The sequence below is a fragment of the Schistocerca serialis genome, chromosome 3 (genome assembly GCF_023864345.2).
Source record: "Schistocerca serialis cubense isolate TAMUIC-IGC-003099 chromosome 3, iqSchSeri2.2, whole genome shotgun sequence".
In the NCBI taxonomy this organism is placed as follows: Eukaryota; Metazoa; Arthropoda; class Insecta; order Orthoptera; family Acrididae; genus Schistocerca; species Schistocerca serialis.
The window spans coordinates 889,280,942-889,305,530 of NC_064640.1; the positions used below are offsets into that span (position 1 = coordinate 889,280,942).

The following is a 24,589-nucleotide window of genomic DNA, read 5'->3' on the forward strand; positions in this document are numbered from 1 at the left end:
AAGAGGTTGCCGTATCTGACCGTGTGTACGGCCTGGGTTCTATTTCCAATCTTGTCAAGGATTTAACCTTGATGGATTGGAAGTGAATGCCGTGAGCCTCGTGAGGATAACGAATCTAAATGTTTCACAAACCACCTGACAGTGTGTATTGGAGAGTAAGTAGTGCAGCCCAACTATTTTCTTCTTTTCTCCTCTCATTCATTTCGCGGGAATGTCTGTCAGTAGGCTTCTGGCAGTATCAGAGAAATGGCAGCTTACATGGTTGTAGCCATTTCATGAAAGAAGTAACGGGCGAAGCAAAACGTTTTCGTTGTCACTACGTTATCCCAGTTAAAAAGTAAAGCTCACATTTTGTAACTTCTTCCACTCGAGTTGGACGAACTCGTCAGTGACACTTTCGCGTTGCGAAACAAAGCCGCGACAAAGAACGTATCCATTTTTGTACGCTAGAATTCAACCAGTCCAGCATCCTCACTTCCTACATTTAGTTTCACGTGATCGCTCTACCGTAAGTCGTTTCGAACGCATAATTCTAGATATTTTCCCGTTGTGACTGTTTCCAGTGAACGTGTTGACAGCCAGTTGTTTCACTACTTGCAGGTCTTCCACCATTTGGCTACAGTGTTTGGTGATGCAGCTTCGTAGCATACAACAGCTTTGACCTCAGAGAGCCTCATCGAGCTGCAAACCGTATCTACTAGGTTGTTTTTATCTACTGTAAACGTTCTAGAAAACTTCATTGCGCCCAAAGAGACCATAGCATTTGAAAATTTCTCGCGATTTAGTATGCAGTCTATTAACTAAACCGGGCTTCACCGATGTTCTCTAAGCTCGAATTTTGTTCACTAATCGAAAACGCCATAGCCCTATATGTGCTAAACGGATCTCATGAGGGAACACAGCGACTTTGTTCAACATGATTGTTTCTTATAACAGTGGCAACTATTTATTTACAGCTCGTACAAAATAGATACGTGTTTTAAAGTTTTACTGAGCTTCAAAGTAGTCCCCTGCATTAAGTTGTGTTGACAGTTCGAGCAGCGCGGTCTATTGCCCGACGCATTTGTAGCAGTTCTGAAGCGAATGCCGTGAAGTGTTTCCTTCAGTTCAGAAATAGAGTTGAACTCATGAGGGCTTAAGTCAGAGGAATGCAGTAGGTGGTATAGCACTTAGCAGCCCCATCAGTCAAACAAATCTGTAACAGCTTGCACTGTACGTGCTTGGGCATTGTCCTGCAAAATGATGGTCAGGTTCAGCAGAAATTGTCATCACTTCTGTCTCTGTGCTGTTTATTTTTGGAACACAACCTATGACCAGCTTAGAGACAGAAGTGATGACACTTTCTGCAGAACCTGACCATTTTTCAGGAAAGTGCTGAAGCACGTACAGTGCAAGCTGTTACTGATCTGTTTGACAGATGGGGCTGATAAGTGCTAATACCGCTTTACCACTTACTGCACTCCCCTGACTTAAGCCCTCGTAAGTTCAACTCGATTTCTAAACTGAAGGAAACAATTCACGGCATTAGCTTCAGAACTGCTACAAATTCGTCGGGCAATAGACCTCGCCGCTCGAACTGTAAACACAACTAGCAGTGATAAGTATGTGCTACGACTTCCACATCGCTGGCAACGGACTGGTGACTACTTTGAATCTCAGTAAAAACTTTGAAACACATAACTGTAAATAAATAGTTGCTACTATTAAAGTTCCAAACCTCATATATAAAATGTGCTCCTGACGGCGTATCGATCTTTCGGTGCAGATGCACAATGTCCGAACTCTCGCGGGAATACAGCAGGGCACAATTCTGTAGTGTGCGGAATATGGAGGTTTGAGACGGACGGGAGACGTGCTCGGGTAGCCTAAGTGGTTAAGGCGACCGCTCGCGTAATGCGGAATCCCCGTCTGGCACTGATTTTCAGCTGACGTCATTCCGTCTGTGAACATTTCAAAGTAAAACAGTGATAGTCACTATAATAATTACGGCCTTCTCTGGACCAAAGCCTTACTACAAACATATTGAGGTCGAGATAAGGATGTTCAAATGTCCGTAAGCTTACACACCACATAACCTAAATTATGCTAAGGACAAACTCACACACACCCATGCCCGAAGGAGGACTCGAACCTCCGCCGGGACCAGCCGCACAGTCCAGGACTGCAGCGGCTCAGACCGTTCGGCTAATCATCAGACATTTTAAATAGTATTTTTATTCATTTCAAATTCTCGTACATGTACTAAATTTCAGTCAAATATAACGAAATATTATGGTTTCAGAATATATGATCTGGTAATGTAACATGTAAGAATTACTCACTGATTTGGATTTCAGTTAACTCGTTCTAGAGAATGACTCAATTACACATTTTTTTTTTCAGAATTGTTCCTTTACTGTTTCCTTCATTTTCAATGAAACCGTGTAAACAATTTTATGCTTTATGAGACGAAGTAAACAAAACTGCAGACGTTTTATCACTATGTCTGACCTTTCAGGGCGCTATAAGAGTTTAGGAATGAAATGTTTTTTGAAAAAATTAATATGTGTAGTTATGGTGGCAGCTTGAACTAACAACCGTGAACAACAGATGCACATTCGAGCAGTCAGTAGTGACGAGGCAGTGTTAACTGAGTGGGCGTGCAACATTGTGTCAACATTGTGGTCACACAGTTCGTAATAGAGCAACGAACTGAACATCTCTAAACTGTCCAAGACATTCTCCAGAATATTTTGAAGAAAAAAGTGTGAAAAATTTTTCCTGCACACTGTGACTCACAAACAAAAGGAAATCAGTTGGCGATCTCCTCGGGTTTGCCATGTCAGTCTGCCAGGAAACGAGGCTGCTAACGCTGCTGCCAAGGCTGCAGTCCTCATACCTCAGCCCGCGAGTTCCTACATTCCCTCCGATGTTCACTGTGTTGCCGTCTGTCAGGAGGTTGTGTGGTGTCCCTTTGGCATCGACACTGGTCCTCCCTTCACGGGAGTAAGCTCCAGCTTATTAAGCCTCTCCCAGCGGCTTGTACGACCTCTCCTCGGCTCTCCCGCCGGGAGGAGGTCATTTTAACTAGTCTGCGTATTGGGCACTGCCTTTCTAACCATCGTCATTTGATAAGTGGCACAACCCCACAACTTTGTACACATTGCGCCCAAGTTTTAACTGTCCGCCACTTCCTAATGGAATGCCCATTTTAACCGGTTACGTTACCGCTTGGGTTTGCCGTCTGATTTCTCTGTCGTTTTAGCAAATGACGTTCGGGCTGTCGACCGCGTTTTCTTTCTATCCGTCAAAGCAATATGGCAAAGGCCACTTAATTTTTAGTTTCGGACCTCCGTTTTATGTTTTCTCTTTTAGCCCTTTTTTCACGTACCTGTTTTTAGCGGTCTTGCTATTATCTCAGTTGGGACTGACGTATAGTCGTTTTTCAACTCCTCTCTGTCTTGGTGTTCTATAGTTTTGGCTTGAGCGCGTATGACCCCAGTTTTTTTGGGCCCTAGAGCAAAACGAAACCAAAACGTAAGTTTCACAAGGTAGAGCTATTGTAATAGCATGCAGAACACTGTCATGCTATACTGTGAGTGTAATCGCCTACACTTCATCTGTGGACCCGAATACAGAAGACTCGTCATTTTATGGGCTAGAAGAGAGGAAAAAATCGTGAAATAGAAGGGTCGAAAAGGTGTTGGGATCTTCTGACGCACTGTGGGACACAACCCAGAGCATCACGCATCCCTCGAGGTACGGGTTAAGGCGCGTTTACATTGAGCTCAGAACATGTTTTTGTTCGGAACATTGTGTGCAACTTGTTCCCTCAACATGTTAGCAACATTGTTCGTTGTTCGCATTCCCGTTTACACTAGCGACCAACATTTCTACGTATTCGCATAGACTGCTGCGGTGAACTGATAGGTTACTTTGTGTATTCACATCAAGAGAGACGCTACGTCAAGTGAAGAGGAAGAGTTAATGACATTTGATGATGCATTAATAATACTTAACAAAATAAACAGACGAAGAAAACGATGTAGTCGTCGTCGGTGGACCAAAACATACAATAGAAGACGTGGCGGGAATGACATGTTTTGTGAGCTTAATTTGGAAGACGGTTCTGGCATTCGCAACTTCAGTAGGATGTCGCCGTCAGGTTTTGAAATGTTGTTGAATATTATAGGACCAGTTGTTTCAAAGAAAGTCACAAATTTCAGAAAAGCACTCTCTGTGAACCAAAGACTTGCTGTTACTCTTCGTTTTCTGGCATCAGGAGACTCCTATCAAAGCCAGCCATATCTCAAATAGTTCCATATCATCCAGGAAACGTAGATATTTAAATCCAAACCACTTCGTTTCGTAAAGTGTGTTAGTACCACTTCCACATTTTTTACTTTCCTCTATTTTTCGTTTCTCTCGTCGGTACTGAGACAAGAGAGATTTAATTTTTTTGTCCACGTCACTGCTGCTGGTGCCAAGCGCCGCAGCAACCTTTTGTAATGAATCATGTTTGATTTTAGTATTTTTGTAACCTGCGCAACGTACATTCCACAGGCACTCCTCTGCCTCATAGAGCGACATCAGCTGGAAAATTTTGTATCGTGACCACTCGCTATTTCAAATAAAATTGAAGGGACATAAAGTAAACGCACCACTACACTCCAGCAAAACACTCGGAGCAAACGAACACTAACGCTGCGTAGCGGAATTTAGTGGTAGCTGGGCACGAACAATGTTTCTTTGATCTCTACCGACACAGCAGTGGAACACTAATTTTGTGTTGCGAACATGTTGCCAACATCGGTAGTCCATTACTAGCCACGAACAATGTTGTGAACTCAGTGTCAACGCGCCTTTATGCATTCAAGTTGTCACGGGTGCACAGTGTGTCAAATCAGGAAGACAAGGACCATCTTTGTTCAGTCTCACGTTGTCAAGAGTTAGTTTTATTCAGAGTTTGATGGTTGTTTTGAAAGGTTTCTTCCACCCACATTCAAACTAATAACATAAGATGATGTACTTTGTGTATAATAGAGGCAATATGCCTTACGTTAAATTATAACCTATACAAAAAAAAAAGCTGGAAACTTTCAAACCGTTAAGCGGCAGTAGCTTTGTGTAGTTCCTGTCAAATTTGTTTCTTGGGACACGACACTTTGTAAACTAAACAAAGCTAAAAAGAGAAGGTATTGTTTGAATCTTGCGGCCACCCCCACCTCCCTCCCATGGGAAACTAGTCATACTCTGTTTAAAAATGTTGAAGATTGGTGGCTCGCATAGTTCGTAGGAAAAAAAAAAACGCTCTTCGGAAAAAAAGCTGCATTTTAAAGCTGTACTATTCATCTCATGTTAATCATTTCCTACCATCGGAACAGTTCTGTAAATCTATCTGGTTTTGTCAAAAGACGCTTGGTAGAAAGCAGATTTCCGTTGCAGAAATCTGATAACCCATCTTAATCCTGTGCGTTCAGCTCTCCACCTTTGGCGCTTGGAATGCTTGCGTTTGGATCACTTTGAGAACTTTCATTTGTTGTTGCTCACTTTATTGTTTCCAGCATTTCAGTTACGAGGAGTGCTGGGAATATGACTGTATGCGGAAAGGTGTTACGTTGATACAAATGCTAAGGGATTAAACCGGAAGACTTCTAGAATTTTTGTTGTTGGCATTGACTCCGATCCACTGTGGGTAAAGTTTCACGTAAGAAACCATTCGCCGTTTCTTCAGTCAGTATGGTCATTCTTGTTAAGGTATGTCATGTCGAATAATGAGCAGACCGTTCACATGTAATGGGGAATCGTGCAAGATGTTAACTTCAGATATTTCTGGGACCACTGGAGATATCAAAACAGGTTTTTCTACATGCGGTAATTTGGGGATAAATCTTCACTGCAAGCACAGTTTTTCTTGTACGCATCACTCCACGAAACTGGTGCAGCAATAATAATTCCAAAACAAAAAGTCCTGCAAAAGACTTCTGCAACAGACTCTCTTCCTTTTTGGAAAAGAGTTTTCTGTTTTACATAGAAAAGTACTGTAGCACCTATGGTGACGTGAGTGGCCACAACTGGCGCTAGTCACTAGTTTGTTACCAAGAACTTGTAACAAGGGCGGAATAAGAGCTGTGCTTGTCGTAGTGGCCATCATGTTTTGCTTGTTTCATCTTCTTTACCCTGTCAACTGGGATCAAAGGTGTCTTTGGTGATGGAAATTGTGCCCACTGCTTACGAAAAATTTCAATTCCAAAGTTTAGAGACGGTGTGGGCCAAGCTGTTATGGAGGTGATTTGTGATAACATGCTCTACCAGGTATATACAAATTAAATGGTGCAAATAAACACTCTGTCAGAAGTTGAAATATTTCTGGATTAACACAGTAGAGGTAATCGATGAAGTAACACCAAAGCAAATGAGCCAAAATCTGGTACTGTACTGTAATAGTATTATTTTACCTAAATGTGATAATTTTTATCATCCTAAACTAATGGAGATGAAAATTAAATATTAGGGATTTGTTGGTCACACATCTCAGTGTTATTTGAGTAACTCTGTTAGTAACAAAAGACCTCACAATTCAGTTTTGCAGGGAGCCAAACATATAAAGTTCAGTGATAGCTGCAGATGAATGTGACGACACATTGATAATACCGGTAAAGATGTGATAGTGAGGTTAACTGAAATTGCATTTCTGTTGAAACTCTGATTTTGCTGCAATAGTTTTTGAAGTGCACAAGATAAAAGAATTCACAGGGCTTAACTGTGTATTACTGAGTTCTATGCAAATGTGTTTATAAAGTAACCACAAAGCCACTGGCAGGGTTAAATTACGGGGCTCTGGTCACTGCCATATGACAGCTATTAAATTGTAATAAACCTTGCCAGTTATCAGAACGATTTTCCTAGCATTAATCTCTCCTTTTGTGAAAGGTTTCATCTAACTTAAACTTGTCCTCAAAAGATGTATGAAAATACTGATGTTGTATAGCTGTTGCAGTTCCTGTTATCACACTTGCCTATATTACTATCCATGTGAAACTGCAGTTCTTTTAATTGTTGTTGCAATGCATGTTACAGGGAGCACAGGTGTGGATTCAGCACCCAGAAAAAGTATGGGAGGAAGCAGAAGTAATAGAAGACTACAAGAGCAGTGTTCTGAAAGTTCGGACAGAAGATGGCAGAGTGAGTCTTTCTTTATATACATTGTTACCATTTATGGCATCCATCCAGTAGAAAATTAAAGTAGACATGTCACTAATGTAATTTACATTAAATAGTATTTAATGCTATATTTAATTTGTAGTAAATACATAAATAATTGTTTTGTATGGAAAAAGGATCTTCTGAGGGTAACTTTACCAGTAAATAAGTAAACGAATTAAAGGTAGTGGGTAATATTGTCCTGACACAATAACCAGCTTTTATAACAAGGTTATCTGGTATATCAAGATAAGAAGGCTGTTGTGGGCTGCAGTTTAAGGATAGATGTGATGCAGCTCTCTGTGCTTGTCTATCCTGTGCAAGCTTCTTCATCTTTGAATAACTACTGCATCTTACATTCATTTCAACCTGCATACTGTGCATCCTTTGGTCTCCCTGTATAATTTGTACCCTACCACCACCACTTCCCTCTAATACCTAACTGACAATTCCTGGATGCCTGAGACAGTGTCTTATCAACCGATTCCTTCTTTTACTCAAATTGTGCCACAAATTTTTCTTCTGAATTTGCTTCAGTACCTCTTCATTACATTTGTGATATACCCATCTAATATTCAGAATTCTCTTGTAGCACCTCAGTTCAAAAGCTTCTGTTCTCTTCTTGTCTCAACTGCTTTTTGTCCAGTTTTCACTTCTGTACACAGTTATACTCCAGGTAAATACCTCAATTTCTAATCTAATTGTGTCAGCATCACCTGATCTAATTCAGTTACTTTCTGTTAACCTCCTCCTACTTTCAATGAATCTTTTTCCAGCACACTATCTGTTCTGTTCAACTGCTCTTTCAAGTCCTTCACTGTCTGTGGCAGAATAACGATGTCATTGGCAAATCAGTTTCTACTTTTCTTTACTGCTTGATCTGTGTACAGGTTGAATAACATCAGGGATAACTACAAATCTGTTGAGAGATTGCCTACCTGCAGAATCTTCTTCAGCACCTGGAATATGTTTAAATGTAGTTTGTTGAATTGCTGAAGAACTCGTACTACAGGAAATACTTCAATAATTTGCACTGGGCAATTCTTCAAATAATGCGAATTTTCCCACATTAATTACCAAGAGACAGAATATGATGACCGGTTCCAGTAATCAGAAAAATTGACTTTCACAAGTAGGTACTCACACTGTGCTGATTACCTGGATGGCAGTGACAGAATATTCACATTACAGGGTCCCAGTTGGATTCAGGCGCAATGAATGTTAAGATATTAGTGATGTCAGTTTAGTTTAAGGATGCCCATGCTTAAGGGGTAAATGGGGACCGCAGCCATCTCCAGCTCTCAGATGAAAGAAAAAAATGTGTAATCAGAGGTTTTTCTTTCAAGAAAATGATTTTTAAATCACTATTATACAAGTTTATAACAGGATTGGAACTGAAACTATTTAAGCTACTTAAAAGTTGCCATGTGTCTTCCAAAATATTAAAAATGCTCCATACCCCCAGGTCTTGGCTCCTCCCACCTACAAACTATTATATGGACACCCTCGGTGTAATTAATCAATAAATACACCACATTTCTTAACAAGTGATAACTAAGTGATTCCTACAACACAGTACACAATAAGAGTCCCAAATTATTCACACATAGACATCAAATAGAATTTGATTGACACTTGGAAAAGTTGAAGTTCTTAACCTCCTAGAGTCATGCGGTTGTACTGAATGCAGGCAAACTAACGATGGATTTACACGGATATAGCAAATGAATACATTTTCGTAAAGCCTGAACAATGTGTTGCTCATATACTAAGTGGGTGCATACTTCATCATAACACTGATAAGCTTTGAGTTCCCAAACTTAGGCATAAATGTTGCCTATGAGATTTCCAAGACTTGACTGATTGTTGTGGGATAGAGGTTGGTCATATAAAAATGGCAAGGTTAGGTTTTGATAATTCAGATGGACTATATTTTGCTACAATCACTTGGTTTACAAAATATGTAGTAGTTTTTTTAAAAAAATGTGAAAGATTATGAAACCATTTTACACGTCCACATTGGAAATAACACATTTATAAGTACAGGTGCCAGTTTTAGATTTACAATCACTGATGCAAATTTATGCAAATTCTTAATTAATGGTATAATTTTTAATGAAGTCTGTCATTTAGTTTGTAAAAATTAGGGCAACAAAAATACAGCCGTAAAAGTGGGAATCTAACAGGCATAATGGTACAAATAGCAAAAGTAATTTTTGATGTATTCAAACTGCAATTAAAGCTATTTGTCAAGTTAATTAGTTACATAGAAATGAAATACATTACTCTAAGGTCAGGATGCCAGTCTTTCTAATAAGTGATGTCAGTGTGCCCAACTCTACTGATTACTTCAGTCAAAGATCCATATCTTGTAGTGTAGTAAAGCTTTCAGTTGTTAATAATTTCCAGTTAACACTGTTTTCAGCAAAACTAATTTCACTAACAAACTCGGTGCGTTGAAAAGAAAAATGTGAGTAATGAATTTAAGTGAGGTGAAATTCAGTTAAAGTTTCAATAAATACATATACCTACATTCTATGAAGTACTTTATAGAGATTTGAATGAAAAGTTGAAAACGAGTAAAAAAGACAATTATTAATATGGATGCAATAAGAGCATGTAGGAGGTTCCAGCTTGCCCTTCACTGTCTCACTCCCTTCTCAACTGATGCTTCCCTTTCATGTCCTCAGACTTGTATCACTGCAGTCTGGTTTATGTTCAAGCTGTGGATAATTGTTTGCTCACTGCCTTTTATCCCCCTACCTTCAGAATTTCAGAGAGTGTATCCTGGTCAACACTGCAAAGACCTTTCGCTAAGTCTACAAAAGTTAAAAATGCAGGTGTACCTTTCTTTAACCTGTCTTAAACATAGGGTCCGTATTGCCTTGAGTATTTTTATATTTCTCCGGAACCCAAACTGGTATCCCCCAAGGTTGACTTCTACAATTTTTTTCCAGTCTTCTGTAAACAATTCATGTAAGTATTTTGCAGTCATGATTGATTAAACTGATAAGCCAGTTACATTCGCACTTACCAGCAATTGCTTTCTTTGGGATTGAAATAATTACTTTTTCCCTAAAGTCTGAATATTTTACATCTCGTATATGCACACCAGTGCAATAGTTCTGCCATGACTGGTTCTCTCAAAGATCTCAATAATTCTGAGGGAGTGTTGTCTATTGCAGGGGCTTTGTTTCGACTTAGACCTTTCTAGTGCTACGTCAAAGTCTTCTTGCAGTATTGTATGTCACATCTTGTCTTTGTCTACTTCCTGTTTCCTTTCTTTAACATTAGTTGTATAGACCCTCTGTATATTTCTTCCATATTCTTGCTTTCTCTTATTTGCTTAATACTGGATTGCCGTCTGAACTCTAGATAGTCATACAGTTGATTCTCTTTTCTCCAAAGGTCTCTTTAATCTTCCTGTAGTCGGTATCTATCCTTCCACTAGTTAAATGTGCTGCTTCAGCCTTGTGTTTGTCCTCCATGCTTAGCCATTTTTCACTTTCTGGCAGTCTCATTTTTGGAAGTCACATTTTTGGAAGTCACCTGCTTCATTTTTACATTTTCTCATTACACCAACTGAATTTGATTCATCCTGTTTTATACAAGGATTTTTTCGAAACTTTATCTTTCATCTATTTGATCCCCTGCTGCCTTCACTGTTTCATCTCTCAATGCAACCAATTCATCTTCTATTGTATTCCCTACACCTGTTTTTGTCAAAATTTATGTAATGTTTACTTGGATAGTCTCAATAAGCTCTTGGTCTTTCAGCTTACCCATGTCCCGCCTCCCTAATTTCCTACTTTTTTTTGCAGTTGTAACTATTAACGTAAGTCCATGAATGATAAATTATATGACCTGAGTTCTGGTTCCAGTACACTGATAATACCTTTGTCATCTGGCCGCATGGAGAAGTGGAACTACATAGTTTTCGCCAGCACCTCAGTGAACAGCACAGCAAAATCTAATTTACTATGGAGATAGAATAGAATAGAATGGGATGCTGCGTTTCTTCAGCATAAGTTTACTGAAAGCCTGGTGGTAAACTAGACCAATGAGCGTATAGAAAATGGACTAGCATGGACAGGTACCTACACACCACCTCCCACCATCACCCTACGCAGAAGAAATTTGCCCTGCCTACTTCAACCAAGAGGGCCCATGGGATTGGCGATTAGCATTTGAGGCAGAACTACGAAATGTCAGGTACATCACTTGGAGACAATGATTATGGGATGGAGATGATAGATAACACTATGGGGACAAAGGATGAAGGTAATAGTGAAGAACAGAAGGAACAACAAAATATCGCCTAGTTACCATATGTCACTGAATGAGTGGGCAAAATTCTCTGTCAAGTAGGTAGTAATCCAGTTTTCTGAAGCAGCAATAAAATAAGATGTCCTTGGTTCAAAGAAAGGTGCAGTCGACAAGCTGCACACTTCTAGAGTCTATGAAATTGGCTCTGAATGTAGTCTAGTGTATTTAGGACGTGGAGAGCCGGTTAGCAATGGATACCTGAGCATGAAAGATACATTCGTCTGAGACAGCACAGTCACCGATAGTGGCGGAACGCCAGGATGAGTGTGACGAGCTGATAATATTTTAAGATGTTTACATACTGCTTACCTAGAAAAGGAAGATCAGAGATGCTATAGAAATGCATTAGTGACCACGCAACATGAATATAGAAGACAGGTATAGACGTAGTATCTTTGCTGCTAGTAGTAACAGCACTATTGGACAACAGTGTTTGCGAAGCAACCCACACAGGCACATGGGAGACCCTGACATCAGTAGGTAACAGTGTACTCAGCATCATGCAGCAAGTAAACAGTGCTACATCACAACTATCACGCATATACCATTCGCCTGTTTGCAAAAATGGTAAGAAATAAAGTAAACGCCAATAAAGGATGTCTAAAATCCCTCCATCATCAATATCCTATCAGACTATGAAAACAGCTTCTTCCTCTAGTACGGTATATAAGAATTGGTTTTCCTCATTCAGCAGTCAGCCCAATGCCCTGAGGAAGACTATTTGCAACAGTGGCGAATACGTTGGACAATTTTACTTGCTGGTAATGTGGTCACATATGCAGAAGAATTTTACTGACAATAAATTGTGGTCAGGGTCCACATCTATCCCTGGAAGTGCCTTACACTTCAAAATGTGGTTTCAAAATCTATGCTTTACCATTATGTAATATCATTTTGAAACCATCCAGTGTCCCCAGGTTTTTTGCCATGTATACAGCCTTCTTAAATGATTCTCAAATCAAGTGTCGTGAATTTTTAAATTATGCTATTTGCAGAATTCTACTAGATGGTTTCTTCTTTCATTTCTTTTCCCCAGTCCGTATTCTCTTACTGTTTCTCCTTACTTCCTTTTCCTGCTAATGAATTCTACTCCCCATCAAAATTAAATTTTCCTCTCCCTTTATTATCTGATTAACTTCTTTTATCTCATCATGCATCCTTTAAATCTCTTAAACTGTGGATGTAGTTAGTGTATAAACTTGTACTCCTGTGGGGTGGGAGCAGGAGTTGTCTATCTTGGCTACCATAATGCATTCACTATACTGTTCATAGTAGTTCACCCACATTACTTTCTTACTCATTATCAGACCTATGCATTATCCATACGTGATTTTGTATGTATAAACCTATACTCACCTGATCAGAAGTCCTGTTTTCCTAACACCACCCTTTGCTAATTCACACATATCTAATTTCAGTCTATCCATTTCTCTTCTTGGATTCATTAACCACCTCACATGATTAAGGGATGTGGGATGTAACATTCCACTCTGACTGGTAGTATGCCTCTTTTTTATGACAATTACTCCTGAGCAGTCCTCACTCAGAGTTCCGAATGGACACCTTGCTTTCAGCCATTTATATTACCAGCACAGCAAGGTCGTGTTGGCTAATGTTGCAAGGCCAGATCAGGCCATCATCCAGACTGTTGCCTGTGCAATTATTGAGAAGGCTACTATCCCTCTTCAGGAACTACATATTAATATGGCTCTCCACAGGACTCCTCCATAGTGGTTGCACTTATGGTATATATACCTTTGAGATAGGCAAGCCACCACATTTAAGCAAGTCCCATGGGTTATACAGAGATTCAATTTCAGTTGGTCTTTTTTCCATTCTCCAGCTCACTCTGAAATAGGAGGAAAATTAATTAGTTTATTGGGGTGAAACAATATGGTAGATGTTTTGGTAGAAAAGAGCAGGTTTTTGGGGGTAGCATTCTTTAAACATAGATATATATGGTTAACACTAAGCAAAGGCATTGCAACTTTTGTGTTTTTTTTTTCTGAGTTGTGGAAAATGATGTATTAAATACTTGTTGTGTGATGAAAACTTGTGAAACAACTTGAGTGTGAAAGACTGATTGCTTGTTTGAGCTCTCCATAAAACAGCAGTGCATGTCTTCCTGACTACTCCATGAAAATATCCTCAAGTAACATTAATGAGGAACAATAGGTATTACATGAATCTTCATGGACCATCTTATTCTTAAATTTACCTCTGTTTTGGTGGGTTTGTGGGCAGTATTGATAATCAGACCTTTTCTAATGCCAAACAGCTCATATTGGTAACTTGACAATATTCTGGCATTTGTCTAATTAATAAGATATGGTCACCTCAGAAATTTCATGTTTGTCTGCCATATTGCGCCACTTTTTTGGTTTATTCATTTTATTAACTTCGGTTCTCATGTAGTACATTGAATGCAAGTAATAGCCAATCAGTGTCCTTTTTTTCTGTTTTGTTTGTAGTTACACTCACCTTACTTCACATGGAATTTCATATACTTCTTCAAGCCTTCCCGTTTCATGCCTCACATTGTATCTGCTTACTAGACGAGCTTCAGTAGGCCTATACTATTCTGCTAACTTATAAGAATCAGTCTCCTTCATTGATATTTGCCCTTTGTATTAGTAGCTTATCTAGACAATAATTAAAACTGCTGGTGAATGAATGTAATTTATTGCATCAATTAAATTTGCTGTAGTCACTTTACACACCTCTCTCTCTCTCTCTCTCTCTCTCTCTCTCTCTCTCTCTCTCTCTCTCTCTCTCTCGCGTTGTGAAGTGACTGGTGGTGGAGAGGGTATGTATTTGTATGTATTTGTGGATGATCACAATATACAGATGTGGGAGATACATTCCTTAGCCCCTTTTGGAACATTGTTTTTTGAAATTTTTTACATCAATGTTCCTTTAATGTACATAGACACAGTTTTAAGTTCCCTAACTGGAGTTTGAGTGTGCCAGTGGTGCACTTGATATGACTAAACTATCCATGATGAACTACATAGCATTTCTCTGATTTTCCTTGCTTCATTTAATCCTGTATGGTCTGGATAGCAGAAAAATGATTGGAAATGAATTTAGTTTTTTCTACAAAAAAAAGGAAAAAAAAAACTGCCATTGAATCTGTAAGGCAAGTGTCATGATAGTTCCCAAGAAAAGAACATTTCCTTGACATTGTCCAGTCTGAGCTTAGGTTCAACCTTGAGAGCTAACAAACGGGGTCCCAGCTGTGTTTCTGCACTGTGCGTGGGCAGCCATGGGGATGCTGGGCTGAGTCCTGTGTGGTGCTTATTCTGTCGTGTTACAATGTCTCTGCTGGAGAGGGCAGAGCTAGCTGGGATGGGAAAGTGTTTGTCTTACATATGCACCACTAAGGGTGGAACACCCACGAGTTGAGTAAGCTGGAGGCATCAGCAGCACAGTTGAGACTCATTTTTGAAGTATATCATTTTCTTAAGTCCAAGCTGGTCACACTCCTCAGGGGTTCTCTGAGCTAAGTTGCTGGTCCTAATACTCACTCCTTACATTCTAAAAACACCACCAGCACTAAGGGCATCTCTCTTAAAATGCAATACAAGAGACATTGTCCAATGCTGGTCATATGCTTTTGTAGGCGAAGGGGTTGGAAAATGGCAGATGCAATTGGTTACTAGTTTGGGATGCATTGCGACCAAAACTGTGGACTGTGGATGTTCAAACTCTGTGGTTTTAAAAGGATTTTTCAAAGGGACAGTCTCTCCTTAAGTGCTCTAGATGGAGACAATTTTACTGCTCAAAGTTTCAGCTGGCTGTGTGTATTAGCTACCTGGACTGTTGTTTGCATATTCTTTAAGTGCCACAGAAGGGATGGTTGCCAGTGAGTGGGCCTGTGTTATATCACTTTCAAAAGAACCACTGTGTGTATTGCTGGCTCTGGTAGAGACTGACGACCCATTTAGTAATGTTGGGACACACAGCATTAGACTCGATGTTCCCTTTTTCAGTTTTAATTAACTGTCTTAGAATATCAAAACATGAATAGTAATGTATGTGAGTGAACTTTGGAGAACAATTGTGTAGGTAATTAAATGGCAAAATCAACACACGGTGATAAAATAATTCAAGATAACATTGTTTTTGAGAGAGGTTCTTCTTCTTCTTCTTCTTCTTCTTTATTATCACTTTGACCTGGGAGACCATGTGTGTTCCCTACATTCCTCTACCAATCATTTCTGTTCCTGGCTTCCATGGTCCACTCGCCTTTTCTCGGACACACCGCTTTCGTATCCTTGTTGTTATCGTTTCATGTTGTCTATGGTCTCCTTTGGTCCTTCTGCCTTCCACAGATCTTGTGAATGCTACTTCTCATAGTGTTTCCTTTTCCATCCTTATTAGGTGTCCAGCCCACACCAATCTTCTTTTCTTTATCCTTAAGACGATATCAGCTTGCAAGTATAGGTGAGCCAGTTCCTCGTCTTTTAATATACTCCATTTCTGTGACTGGATGTCCCTATTGGGGCCAAATATTTTCCTTAATATCTTTCTCTTGAAGACTTAACACTTTTTGATCATCTGTTCTCCTCAATATAAATGTTTCCATACCATATAGAGCTACTGGGAGAATTATACTCTGATATAATCTGATTCTAAAACTTCTTGAAACTGCTCTACTGCGCAGCATGTCCTGTAAAACAAAACATGATCTATTGGCCACGGTGATCCTTGCCTTAATCTCAATTCCCATTCTGTTTGCTCACTAAAAATGGTTACCAAATATTGAAATATATCTAATTTTTTTTTTACAAGTGCATTCATCAACTATCATTGGAGTTTGATAATAGAGTGCCTTGCTCATGACCACGTGCTTAGTTTCCTCCTTGTTACTTCGTAACCATGCTTTTCTTGAAATACTTCTGTAAGAACTTACTGTGAGCTGCAAGTCCTCTTTGTTGCCATTTATTTGGTTATCATTGTGTGCATATACGAGCTGGGTTTGTTGTGGTATTACCCAGTTCTATTCCAGCTTAGTTTAATTTTTGGTGTTCTCTGTCTATCTTTCCTAAAATTCATTTAATGGTGTTGTAAGAGTAGAACTGTGAAACTACTCTCAGACCGTAATTAACATTTTGATTTTACCATCATATTTACCATCATATTAAAACAGTGACAGTTAAGTCAGTTCACTAATAACGTAATACGGACATCACATCAGTCCAGACGTACTTGACAATGGCAATAAATGCTGAAACAGTAGGTCATGAATAAAGATTAGGTACTATAAGCAGCTATTTTGATGCATCTCTTATGATGATGATGTAAATTAAAAAGTATTGGAGATAATGTCTTCTACTTCAATGTCATTCGTGGGGATTTTCGCCTGTGTGTTTTCAGCAGATGTTTCTGTTTTTCTTATACTTGAGAGAGGTTACACCTAATAAATATATAGTGTTTCATATAATTAAAATCAGTGTTTAAGTGTCGTTTGAAATTTAAATTTGGTTTAATTGTAGTTATTAAGGTAGACCAATTGTTCACTGTTGTATAAATTTGTATCTTATGGAATGGCAAAATGACAAAATAGAATGGAGGGAGAGACACAGAGGCAGTCGGCCAATGGCAGATGGACTGAAACATATAGAGGAGACATCAAAAGTGTAGCTGGACACAGATGTTCAGAGGGAAGGGACTTCAGGTGGGGACTTTAGAGATTTCAAAAGTCTTTCTTGAGTCTGTTTTTCTGAGAGTGAATTGGGGTTTTTGGTTGGGGTCTCCAGAGGGTCTAGATGTTTCTGGTTTAGAAGCAACCGAGCCTCTTGGATTAGATTTGTATCTATGAATTGGGAGATCAAAAATGTTCCAGTTGTAGCGGGAGTGAACTAGGATAGTGGACACAAAATGCTCGACACATATTAGTTTTGGAAGGAGCTGTTTTTCCTGAACTGTGTTAGTTTACGAATTTTGCTTTTCATCACGAATATACTGTGATTTAGACGATTTCCATGTGGTTGGATTGTTAGAGCTTTGAGCATTCGCTGGGTTCATCTCGGCTTGGAATACTTTCGCCAGTGGTACTATATCTGAGCAGTAAAGTTGTTGGGATGTATGGTGATACTCAATAATAGTTACAACAGTTTTTCACAATTCATGAGTGATACTTTGTTAGTCTGGTAAATTGGCTGTTTCTTAGGTGACAGAGATAATTGGTGTCATTTAAAAACTATTGATTTAAATAAATGAGTACTTAAACAAGTTTTTTGTCTCCTAGTTTAACTGATAAAATCCAACTCCAACTACATAAATTTAATTAGAACACAAGTAAGATGTCTGCTAGGACACTGTAAACTTGATCATAATAAAGGGAACTGTTTTGCAGTGGTATACAGTTAGCACTAGACAAAACCTGATGAGCCAAATTTTATATAAAATGCAATTGTATATTTACAGTATTCTTCCTAGCAAGAGTTGTAGTTCTCAGTAGGGAGTCAAAGCTCGCAACCTGTAATGATCTTATTGTCAATGCAAATTGAAAACTAAATTTTTCCCTCGTTCCTGTAAACATTGTCCTGACCTGTTTTGTTTTCAAAAGTAAGTCATTGTGGTCACTGCATATTGCATTAGATAAGGGGCAAAGAAAGATCAATACTCAAAAGTTCCCACCGGCAGCTATTTAAGTAACTTATCCCTGTGTGTGTGTGTGTGTGTGTGTGTGTGTGTGTGTGTGTGTGTCTTTATTGGAAGTAGTTACGGGGAGAACAATTTTGCACTTAGGTCCACAGACTTGAGACAAGCTGGTTGCTATTTTCACTTCTGATGTCTTCCCATTGAGGGTGACTTTTGGCTTTTGCCTGACAGGAAGTCACTAACCCATTGGCATACAATGCCAGACACAGCTGTTGCAGCAGTTACATGTATTGGGGTACAGCAACAGGTACATGCTTCACAGCACAGTAGACACACCATGCTACTCTTTGGTAGTTTGGTGCTTTCTGTAATAGTTTCTTGGCCATACCATTAGATGACACTAGCTGTACATTTGTGAAACTGAGGCATTGATTCAAGCTTACATGCATTTAGTCTGTGTTTCGTTAGCTCAGTGAATGACAAAATATGTGCCCATATGAAGCAGAAGTGGCAAGAATTCAGAGTTCTTTAGGAAGAAAGTGATTTGAGTAATGGTGTAGACTATGACACTGCAAGCAGTACTTAAAGTGATGAAAACAGTAGTGTTTTGGACAACGGGGAAACTGGAAGTACCCAACAAATTATGATGATGCCAAAAACGTGTGACAATGAGACCACAAACCACACACTAGACTATTCAAAGGCGACTCACTGGGACTGGGACAATGTGGCTAATCATCCTAAAACCAGTATTTTCACTGTGACATCAGAAATAGAAGCAACAGTTCTATGACCTCTGGGAAAAAATCCTACAGAATTTAAAGTTGTAAATGAATTTATAACAGTGCAGTTTCCCTGAGTCCATTGCAAGAGAAACCAACTCATATACAGCGAAAATGCTGACTACGGTTCAAGCAGTGACAACAGTTTTCTGTAACAGTTGATGGATTGAAGGTGCACTTCTCTCTGCATCATCATGCTGCAGAGACAAAAACCTTCTATACAGCACAATTGATCAAAAAGAAAAACAATTGAGAAGACAGTATTTGCTGCAACAATACCACGGAGAAGACTCCAGTCTATCTTCAGGTTTAGCATTTTGCTAGTGATTCACCAGAAACGCAACATGATAAATGGAGGAATATAAGACCAATCATTTCACAGCTACTCAACAAAGTTACAGGGGTAAATGTTCCTGGCATTGATGAAACCCTGAAGTTTTAGAGCAGATTTTCATATGTTCAATATATTCCTTCGCAGAGAGACAGATTTGGCATAAAGATATATAAAGTATGCTCTTTGGGGACTGAGTACTGTTATTATGTGAAGATATATGCTGCAACAGAGGTAAAAAAGTGATGATGTAGCTGTCAAATTTTCAGCAAGTGAAAAGATTGTGTTTGAATTGAGTGTGACTCTGTTTGGGAAGTGGAGAACTATTTACATGGACATATGGTGAAATTCTCCCAACTTTTTCAGGGAATTGCTAGACAGAAGTGCTCATACTGTTGGTATTGTAAACCAACAAGGAAAAATATCCCACATACGTTCAGTGGAACTAACCTGAGGAAGGGGAACTAACATTTGCAAGCACAAAATTCTTGCAGTGCTGCTCAGAAAAATGTTAACATCTTCTCAATGCTTCATGATAGACCAGATTATGTAGAGATACATAAACAAGGGGAAACAAAGGTAATAGCTAATTGCTTCATTGATTACAACCAAGGAATGGGTGACATTGGCTTACACAGCCAATATCTGAGAAGATATGTCAAGGGATATAAAAAGATAGAAATATATCTCCTGGACATAGAAATGCAACCAAGTGAAGCAGAAATCCACTAAGGCATCATGCCAGAAGCTGAGGGCATTTTCCAGTGAAAATAATGCAGAATCAGAAGAAAAGTCCATCCTTGAGAAGGTGCAAAAGTTTTCATTATTGAGTGCATCATGGTGAAACCTGGTTTGAATGTAACATTTGTAAAGTTGCCATTCATGTGGACAGATGTTTCACAATATGCTGTACACAACTAAACTGTGTGAATATGTATCACAAATGAAAAAAGATTCATTGTGCACCATAAACAGTAGAACTGTGTGTGAATGAGTATGGTGCTATAAGTCGTTAGAACAAATTTCTTCATGTTTCATAAATAATCATATATAAATGAAAATAAAAAAATATATGGTAAAAAGAATCATATCTTGTGACAAACTTGTTCTCAAAAAATTGCACATAGATGGTTTAATATTGTTCCACTTATTTGATGCTCTCTCTTTTGTTATACACCAAAATTGTTATTTGATCCAGAACCTACAAAGATTTCTATTGTTATATCAGGTAAGTAGCTGCTCCGTCTCTTTGTAACAAGTGCAATCTGCAGTAACTGTTTTCAGAACTTGCCAGTCAATGTATTCATGGTTTCATTCTATTTCTGTACAACTTAAATCAATCGTCCCTATGAGTTTACCACTTTCTCGGAAAATGAATCTCAGCAACAAGTTTGTTCATTTGGTTATATACCTTGTGGCAGGTCTAGACTTCATAGCTATCTGTGCTTCTGTCCTCTGCTTTCCTCTTCATTCTTTGGTACTGTCCCTTTGCTCTGCTGATATCATCCAGCATCTGGTATCTCCTTTTGCCGTTCCCTGTCTCCCCCAGAATAAATCCTAAAATTGCCTCCACTAGAAGGCAGTCTTGTCTCAAATTACATCCTGTCCAGATTAGCATCCGATTCTTCATTGTCAGAAGCATCCTCTGATCTTCTTTCTCCAGCTCTTCTCAGTACCTCCTCTTTCCTGACTTCATCAGTCCAGCTGATCTTCTCCATTCTGTGCCATTTCCACATTCGACAAGCTTCAGTTCTCCTCTTCTACTACTTACCCATAGTCCCAGTATCAGGAATTTCACTGTTGCATTCATAATTCTGTGTTCAAACAACTAGCTAAGAGCATTTTCTGCCTTTGAAATGCCTCTTTTTGTCAGTGCCATTCCGACTTCGATGTCCTGTTCACAATGCATATCTTCACTAATCCAACTTCCCAGATATCTGAATGGTCTCAACTGTTCTGTGGTTTTGGGCCCTATCTTATACTTAGCCATTCTTTTCTTTTTATGGTTTATTCTTCCTTGCTACCATGATAAATGTTTCTTTAAAAATGTATAAACTGGCTGTACATAAACTTCATTTTCCCTCTAATTCTTTCAGATTTGATTGCATACTGCTACTTAGTACACAAGTTTTATTTAAAAACCATTTTGCCACTTTCCTTGATCACAGTAGCATTTGTTTAACCTTCTGGCACAGAAAATTGCACTCACTACAATTACAGCATAATGTGTGTTTCATGTCTGTGACTGGATTCTAGACACCTGTACCCATGATCTACTTCTTGCCATTATTTATTATTTTACAGAAAACGACTTATGTTGTGAAAAGTTTGTTGTGTGGTTGTGTCAATCAATCATCAGATCAATTACATAAATCGTGTTAAGGTTCTGCTTGTTAAATTAGCCGTGGTAGTTAAGTGAACAGGAACAAATGCATACTGTGACCAGAATGCAGCAGGAATTAGCTGTTTCAAAAAGGCTTTAAGACCCTAATTTATTTGAATTTAAGTAAAAAACTTAAACTTTGTTCTGTTGAAAAGAGTTTGTACATTTTTAAAGTTACAGGCTTAGAATGTAACTCAACAAACATGTTTGTGTGTGAAATTGTCAGCATTGTTTGATAGTATAGAAAACTATTAATATTGCTATTAACTGCATGTCATTTGTGCATTCATTTCTTGATGTAGAATATACTTTGAATTTTGATGTACTGAATTGCATAACGTAAAATCTGTTAAATTATGTCTTCCAATAATGTTAACTTATGTATTACCATTTTAAGGTGTTCTCATTAACTTGTTAAACTTCAACATTCAGAATTTAAAATACCTAACCATTTGTTAAATTAAGTTCAGAAGTTTGAACAGAAAGGACAAAGCATGCCGTGGCAAATTGTAACTGGCTTCCAAAATCACTGTATGATTGAAACAACTTTGGGTTATTACATTGATAATCTGCATCGTGCCCAAGTTTTCATACCTTTGTCATTGTAACAGTCAAACTTTGGCCCTTGAAGCTGTTGATATGTACGTAATAAGTGATGGTTAATAAGTTACATTTCTTGCTTACTTGATCTTCTTATGTTAATCAGATACATGACCTGATCATTGAATCAGATGAGAAACTACCACCTCTACGAAATCCACGCATTTTAATTGGAGAGAATGATCTAACATCATTGTCTTACCTGCATGAACCTGCTGTATTGTATAACCTGAAAGTTCGTTTCTGTCAGAAGAGCTCTATTTATACATATTGTGGTAAGTGTGTGTTTGCTTACTAATGATATTTTCTAATTATTTTATGCTGTTGTGTCCATTTATATGTACGTATTGCTTCTATCATGATCAATTTCATCAGGACATTTTTGTGTATACCACCACAAAGCTGCCAATATCTTCAATATGCTGCAACAAGTTCAGGCAATTTTTCATCAACTGGCAGACTTCAGGGTTTAAGTGGTGGTTATTGTTGTTTCGTACAAATAATTGATACTAGTTGCAGCATAGTGAAGATCTTGGTTACTTTGGGGCTGTATACATAAAAATGTCTTCTATAAAATCTGTGTAGCACAAACAAAATTATATTATTGTTTAATGAGAATTGTCTTCATGCTCAAAACTGCAAAAATGAAACGAGGAGCTATTCAAATAATGAGGAGTGTTGAGTGGATTTTGCTAAAGATATAACCTAATTATCATTCCAAAAATTGTATATTTTGTTGATTGGTCACCTCACAGCTGTAATGTGCAGATTCCAAACATACAAAAAGCACATGATGAACTTTCTGCCCAAAGGAACCTTGCCATGAACAATGGGAGCTCAGGCATATGATACTTGCATGCATGAGCCAGTTTAGATGTTTCAGTAACTGACTGTTAACTACTTAGTGACCATAGCATACTGTACATATACAGAGAAACAAGAAACATGTTGCTAAACAGTCAGATGTGCTTTTTCAGTTGACTAGAAGTGATTGTTAGTAGCTCCTTTTAATCATAATAGCATCAGTTAAATTTCTTGTTGAGTAATTAATCATTATGTGGCTGAATTATTCTTTATGTAGATCATCACACACTTTGTCATAGAAAAGGGTATTGTTCACACATTGAGAATTAAATTTCTCAAGGTCCCAGTTCAAAGGAGAACCAGCAGGCCAAGTGGAGATAGTGATGTATACGTTGAAGAAAGGATATGATAACATGTGTAAAGTATATAAAGCAATTCAGACAGCATTCACCTTGTTCATGTGATGGAAAAATTACAAAATGTGTTTCAGAAATGTTCGGTGACGAATCCTTTGCACCTCTTGATGTGAGATGTGAGTGAATGAGCTACCATTTTGTTAGAAATGTGTGCTGCAACAGTTTGTTTTGCTGGCAATGCAAGTGCTCGCAATCTTAAAAAGCCAGTGAAATAAATGCTCCTAGCTGTTGCTAACAAGATTTGAGTGACGTTGTGTCCACACACAATTGAGGCAAATAATTCTCTCTCTTGAAACAAGTGTAGCTACATACTGTGCACAATAATTGCCATAGTGTATTCCTCATAAGCTGTGTAGGAAAGATGCTAAAGCCTATAGTCATCTGCCTTCTAACTTGGGTCCTAGAATCCAGAAACTTCTTCATTATTTCCAGTGTAGATTCAGGAGGTATCACTCAACCCTGGACAGCTGCACTCTGCAGGATGTGGCAGTACAACAAGCTTTCTTACATTCTACACAGGTACCACCCTAGAAAGGTGTACAACAAAATGCGAGTGGTAAAGTATCAACAAAAATTAAAAAAAAAATTATGAAAAGTCTCCCCTGACTCAGATTTCTGGTCGACTTTTCCAAACTTCAAAATCCCTCTTCCTCCCCCTTTCAACCTTGCTCCCAGAAGAAGGAGCAACTGGCTCTGAAAGTCTACAAACTTTAATGCTTTTAAACATGTGTTCTCATGCCACTGCTTGGTGAGTAGGTTTATTGTCTGTCCAATTACATTATATTTTCATAGAATGTTTAGGATGTAATATCATTAAATAGCTCCATAAATGGGGTTTCCTGGGACAGTTGCCCACATTATTACAGTCCTTCTGTCCAGCTGATTGTCACTGGTTTTGTGGTGTTCTGTGACAGAGATCAGAGTGTCTAAAATGGTGTCTCTTGGGGGATCTGTTCAAAAGGAGAATGTACGCATGTGCTCAAAACTTAAGGATGCTCCTAACTTGTCACTGGCAAGTAGTGTAGCTCGATGGAACTTGGACTGTACATTGAAAGAACTTTTGCAGTATAGTACAGAAGGTAAATGAAAGAAATATGCAATGAGACAAACAGAAATGACACTTTTATTCAATTACACTGAAATCACTGCAATTTAT

General features: G+C 38.6%; 1 protein-coding gene across 1 annotated transcript in view; it reads left to right on the forward strand.

Annotated features, from left to right (window-relative positions):
- The window catches only part of LOC126471127 (unconventional myosin-Va), a 358,954-nt gene that overhangs the window by 217,555 nt on the left and 116,810 nt on the right, over positions 1 to 24,589 (forward strand). Inside the window, exons 2-3 of the mRNA XM_050099213.1 lie at positions 7,060 to 7,164; positions 22,320 to 22,488. Of these exons, the coding sequence (XP_049955170.1) occupies positions 7,060 to 7,164; positions 22,320 to 22,488 (274 nt within the window). The remainder of the gene's footprint in view (positions 1 to 7,059; positions 7,165 to 22,319; positions 22,489 to 24,589) is intronic.